General features: G+C 29.3%; 1 protein-coding gene across 1 annotated transcript; it reads left to right on the forward strand.

Annotated features, from left to right (window-relative positions):
- Window positions 1-2,514: 2,514 nt before the first annotated feature.
- LOC107621760 (cyclic dof factor 1-like) lies at window positions 2,515-5,527 on the forward strand. The gene is made up of 2 exons (XM_016323766.3): window positions 2,515-2,902; window positions 4,066-5,527. The coding sequence occupies exons 1-2, from the start codon at window positions 2,765-2,767 to the stop codon at window positions 5,170-5,172; spliced, it is 1,245 nt and encodes a 414-aa protein (XP_016179252.1). The 5' UTR covers window positions 2,515-2,764; the 3' UTR covers window positions 5,173-5,527.
- The last annotated feature ends 473 nt before the right edge of the window (window positions 5,528-6,000 follow it).

A 6,000-nucleotide genomic window follows, 5' to 3' on the forward strand; every position in this document is an offset into this window, starting at 1 on the left:
AAAGCGAATTTGCTGGGGGCGATTTCTAGGCTGATTTTGACCTAGTTTCAGGCCCGAAAATACAGATTAGAGGCTGCAGAGTGAAACTGTGGGGGAATCATTCATTCACAATTTTAGGTTTGAGATGTAGAATTCTAGAGAGAGAGAGGCTCTCTTCTCTCTCTAGGTTTTAGGGTTTCTACTCCGATTTCTTCTTAGATTTAGATTTAATTTCTGTTTTTATTTACAATTCCTTGCAATTTATTGTTCTAGCACCTTTTGTTCTTCAATTCTACTTGTTATTTCCTTCACTTTGTTATCCTTATGTTTGTGCACTCTTGATACTTTAGATCTTTGTTAATGCAATTTATATGTTCATGTTGTTATTGCTTTCTTCAGTTGTCATTGTTAATTTTTTTCAATTGGTAGTTGTTAAATTTTATTATTGTTACAATTTTACCATGCTTTTTTTCCCCATTTTCTTTCTAAAATATTCCTTTTTGTTATCACACAATAAATTTCTCTCACTAGAAAGTCACTTTAATATCTTTGCATCACTTTTTTGCACTTTATTTCTGACGTCATTCCCATCTTGGCTCTGGTTCCCCCTTTTTGGCTGACTCATCTGCCAGCTGTTACAACCCTAGCATTCTTTCTTCTATTCCCATTGGACCAATTTTCTTTGTTAGTTTTTTTTTTTTTTTTAAGTTATGTGAAATTTATTCAATACTTATAATCCTGATTAAAATCTTATTTTAAATTTATGATAACACTCAAATTTTTTATATTGCAATAAAATATAAAATATAAAATTAATTTTAATATATTTTTTAAATAATTATATTACGATTAATATTAAAATTTTTTATTATTAATATAATTAAATGTACATATAAAATTATTTTATATTAATATTATATTAAAATATTATTATTATTATTATTATTAATTACCGTGTTAATAGTATCATCAATAGCAATTCAAATTAATGTTTCTAGAAGTACACCACTAGAAAAAGTTTCCAGAAGTAATTTTGAAAAAGAAACATTATATTTGTTTTTAAATAACTATTTATTTTAAAGTTTTTATTTGGTAATAATATCACAAAAGTATATTGGAATTATAATAGTAATAATTATAAATTATCCGTTTTAATTATTACATAAATTAATTCTATCTCATCTATAAATTTAAGTACAAAAATACTGGATAATAAAAAAATAATTAAAATATATCTTATTTATCATTTATTAAAATAAGTATGAACTTTTTTTTATCTTTCTAGCGTTGATTTGATAAGTAGATATTTGTTTGAAAATGGATAAAAGACTTATTATAATTTGGTAAGGGTTATGTTAGGTAATCAATGACTTAGAATAACCATATACATACTTAGTGAATTAAACATTTGATATATCTATTATTTATATTGTTTAATATTTTTGTTATCTACTTATATTTTTTCATTCGGTAATTCCATATAATTATTTTATTACAATCACGTGTATGAATTAAAGAACTGACGAAAAACATTTTTAATTTTAAATAAATGTGCAAATTCATTTTTATTCTTATTATTTTAACATATTTTTCTCTTTTATTAATAGGTTACCGACGAAAAAAATAACTAATATTGATAAAATAAAAATATAAAAATGAGAATAATTTAGAAAAGAGGTATTAAAAATCAAAATTCATTACATGAAGTGTTATCATATTATTAAATGAAAATATGAATAAACCAAAATTATAAAAGCTAAGGTACACATCAAAACAATGTTGTGAATCAGAATCAAACTACCGAATATAATATAACAAATAAACTCAACTTTCACATGTTAGTGTCAAGTGATCACTGGTGCATGAATCAAGATTAGATATTTAATCGGATTAAAAAAAGAAGCAAAAAGGGTAAAGTGATAAGAAGGGATTTATATAATATAATATTGTGTACGGTCCAATGTATTGAATTTTCTCCAGTGACATTTTTCCAAAACATTTAAGAAAAGAAAAAAAAAAGTATCACTTTTCTTTTTCCGTATGAATAAAGGGCAAGTTTTTTAATGACTTGTATGAAGGGAAGCATAAAGAAGAGACCACGCAAAAAATATAATTAAATTACTAATTATTGTTTAATATATACTTGATATAATTATTTAAAAATATATATTTTTAACAAAATTTATGTTAATTAGTATCCAAATATTCATCTGTTATTAACTTTTTAAATTTTCTGAAAATATTTTTATGTGTCTAGAAAAATTCAATAGTTAAAACAGTAGTTATTTGTAAAAGATATATACTAAAAATAATATTAAAAATGTGTTAAATAATATATTTAATATTAAAAATGATTCTTATCTATTTTTTATTTTTATTTAAGTTTAACTCCATAAAAACCAATGATTTATAGCTCAAATGGCATAGTCTTTCTATACTCATTTTAAGAGGTTACAGGTTCAAGTCTCCTAAAAAAGATGGCAGTGTGTCTATGATGGATCATGTTCTTTGTGCTTTTTGCAGGGTGACCTTTTCTTCAGAGGGTTTTGTTTTGTGAAACTTTCACCCTCCTCTTTTTGAATAAAAAGTTTCTGTTGACACAAAAGCCTCTTCTTTTTTTCTCTTTTTTTCTTTAACTCTGAATCTCAATCTCATTTGTTTCCTTATATATATATATATATACACACATAGAAGTTGGTGAGTGGTGAAGAACTTCACACTTTGCAAGTTTGCATCACAAAAACATCATCATAGTAGTAACATCAAACAAAACTACAAAAGATTAATGAGTGGTGCTGGGAACATGTCTGATAATAAGGATCCGGGTATCATGCTCTTTGGCATGAAGATTCCTTTGCCGGAGTTTCAGATTCCAGCCAGCTCTCAAATGGGTTGTCAAATTCAGGCAAACTTTGCAGCCATGGTAGATACTTTCTTAAGTTCTTCTCATCTTTGTTTTCTTTTCTTGTAGTAAGATTTTCTTTCTTTCTTTTGTTTTTTCTTTGCTGGTTAATCTTAAAACAACTTAGGATTAGTTTGGATACTGATTTTGTCGTTGACATTTGACACATAAATATATAAATTCTTTTAGTTATGGAAAAGATAGAAAAAAAATTCTAGTATTTTCTTTGTTTCCTAAAAGTAGAAAGAACATATCTATCTCTATCTTTCTGTTGTTGTCTCTGTTTTAGAAACAAAATCCAAAAGCAATCTTAGTTATTATCTCTTCTATTAGGCTGGTATTGATTATTTTCCAATGAATTGCTTCTTTATGTTTGAAAAAAAATGCTTCACCAACTTGAATTTCATTGTATAACCCTTCATGTTCATGCTTCATTATTAAACTATGTTGATTAATTGGAATCCTCATATTAATGGAAGGCAAGACATATTTATCTTATAAGATTAAAAATCTGGTGGATACTCCAATGAAGATTTTATAATTGTCTTTATGTAAAAAAATTTTTTGACCCTTAGATGATGAATGGTAAGGTTAGATTTTGATATATTATAAAAGTTGTTTTTATTTAAAATGTGGTCATATAAATAAATTACACTTTTATACAAAGTATCTTTATAAAAAGATGTTTTTGGCATCTTCATTTAAATAGCTCCCTAAAAATTTACTATGTGTACACAAAAATTAGTTATTAAATTAGCTACTAGGTATATAAATATGTGTAGGATAACTTATTTTTAATATATATTTTATATTTCAATATGTATTTTATATGAACGACTAATTTAGTGGTTAATTTTTTATGTACACCTAATATAGTGGTAAAAAATTAAGATACAGGACATAGGAAATTGCTGCATTGTGGAAAGAGATTGAAGTTCAAACAAAAATAGTTGTTATGTTTTTAGTTGTTCCTTGCTTTTGATTTTGTCTATTCTAAAGTTTGTTACTCTCTTCGTTTCTTTTTATCTTTCGCTCTGGGATTTCGGTACATTCATAGCTCATGGCATCTGAAAGTGTCGAAATTCCAGAGTAACAGATAAAACACGAAACGGCTCGGAGAGTAAAATTGTGATTAGAAACTTTCTCTGATTAATTGACTGCTGATTAATTTTTTGAAATCTTAGAGTTCTTGCAGCAGCCTGAAGAAGAAAGAAGTAGAAACTCAGTCTGCTCAAAACTCTGAGCAAGAAAAGAATACTTGCGGATCAAGCTACAGCAAACAAGAATCCAAGAACACTGAGGAAGGAAATGAGGAGAGTAGTAACACAGATCAAGAAAGAAGTTTCAAGAAGCCAGAAAAGATTCTTCAGTGTCCACGCTGCAACAGTTTGGAGACAAAGTTTTGTTATTTCAACAACTACAACGTCAATCAACCGCGGCACTTCTGCAAGAACTGTCAAAGATATTGGACTGCTGGTGGTACGATGAGGAATGTTCCGGTGGGAGCCGGAAGGCGGAAGAATAAGCACCTGGCCTCTCAATTCCAGCACATAATAGTATCCGAGGGAACTCCGGCCGCAAGGTTAGAACCAAAAGAAGATTCATCTGGTAACAATGGTTCTGTGTTGAAATTTGGTCCAGATGTTCCTCTCTGTGAATCCATGGAGTCAATGCTTAGTCTTCGAGATCAGAAGGCAAATGTTGATGCAGCAAGCTCATCGAATTCTTATTTTCAAAATGAATCGTTAGAACGAAAGTGTTACCCTGTTCCTCCATGGATATTTTCTTGGAATCCAGGTTGGAATAATGGTGGTTCTCCGGTGCCTTTGACTTTTCCGGCAACAATGAGGGGAGTTCCAACCATTTCGCCACCGAATATTCCGTTGCAATTTGTTCCTGGAAGTTTCTGGAACAGAGCACAAGTGTGGCCTTTACAAACCGCCGCAGTTTCAATAGGATCCAACGGTTGTCTTTCACCCTCTTCCTCTACTACAAGTAACAGTTGCTGCTCCGGCAATGGCTCTCCGACGCTCGGAAAACACACCAGAGATGGTAATGTCTTCATGGACGACGAGAAATCGGAGATATGTGTTTTGGTTCCAAAGACACTTAGAATTGATGGCCCAAATGAGGCTTCAAGAAAGCACTTGTATGAATCAGAAAATGGTGTTTCTAAAAAGGTGGAACAAAAAGGACAAGACAAAGAGCGTGTATTAGGTGTGTCTCAAATCTTGGAAGCTAACCCTGCAGCAATTTCTCGTGTTCATGCATTTCAAGAGAGCACACAATGAGTTTCAGCTTTCATTCGGCTGCGTTCGAAACAAAAAACAGGATAAAACAAGACACTGAGATAGAGACAAAAGACAAGCACAAGCAAATTCACGCTATGAGAAACAGAATAAGACACTGAGATAGAGACAAAAGACAAAAGACAAGATACAAGTGAATTTACTGGTGTCTTGTCTTTTGTCTCTATCTCAGTATTACCAAACATCTAGGAATATTTCCGAGTTTGTTGTGGCTTTGAGACACTAATAGTAAGAAACCTCACATAACAAACTTAGCATATTCTTGGATTTTGGTTCTCATGGAGAAAAAGTGTTTTGCGGCTAGCATATATATGAAGAATCTTCTATAATTTTTTAATTATGTCCTGAAAATGATTCTTGAAGTTGAAACAATAAAACAATGATCCTGCATCACTAATCATTTAAGATAGTGTGTAAATTGAAAGTTTAGTGATTATTATTGTATTTAAGCCTATATCATGCAAAATTACGCAGCACTATATAATTTTTTATAACGATAAAAATATCCTTTAAATATTATATAAATATACCAAATTTTACCATTGTATCTTTGATGTAGCCTATGAATAAAAAGTACACATTTTAAGGAAAAAAACTAATTAATACAACTTTCATTATTATGATTTTGAAGAAAAATTATGAAGAGATGCTCTTCATTGTATTTGAGAATTCATAAATAAAAAAAAGAATTTCTTCTAATATTCTTGTCTTGTTATTTTATTTTTTTATATTTGATCTTTTACATCCACTTCCATATCATCTCAAGCATAGTTAAACTGTTAAACAACTTTACCCTTACACGGTGAACAT

This window comes from Arachis ipaensis, chromosome B10 (genome assembly GCF_059453495.1).
Source record: "Arachis ipaensis isolate K30076 ecotype BB chromosome B10, ASM5945349v1, whole genome shotgun sequence".
Classification (NCBI taxonomy): Eukaryota; Viridiplantae; Streptophyta; class Magnoliopsida; order Fabales; family Fabaceae; genus Arachis; species Arachis ipaensis.

What these genes read in the sequence shown, in the direction of transcription:
- LOC107621760 (XM_016323766.3), top strand. Translation starts at nt 2,765, where the DNA reads ATGAGTGGTGCTGGGAACATGTCTGATAATAAGGATCCGGGTATCATG. An exon ending in AGGCAAACTTTGCAGCCATG is followed by an intron (nt 2,903 to 4,065) that starts GTAGATACTTTC and finishes TTGAAATCTTAG; the next exon opens with AGTTCTTGCAGCAGCCTGAA.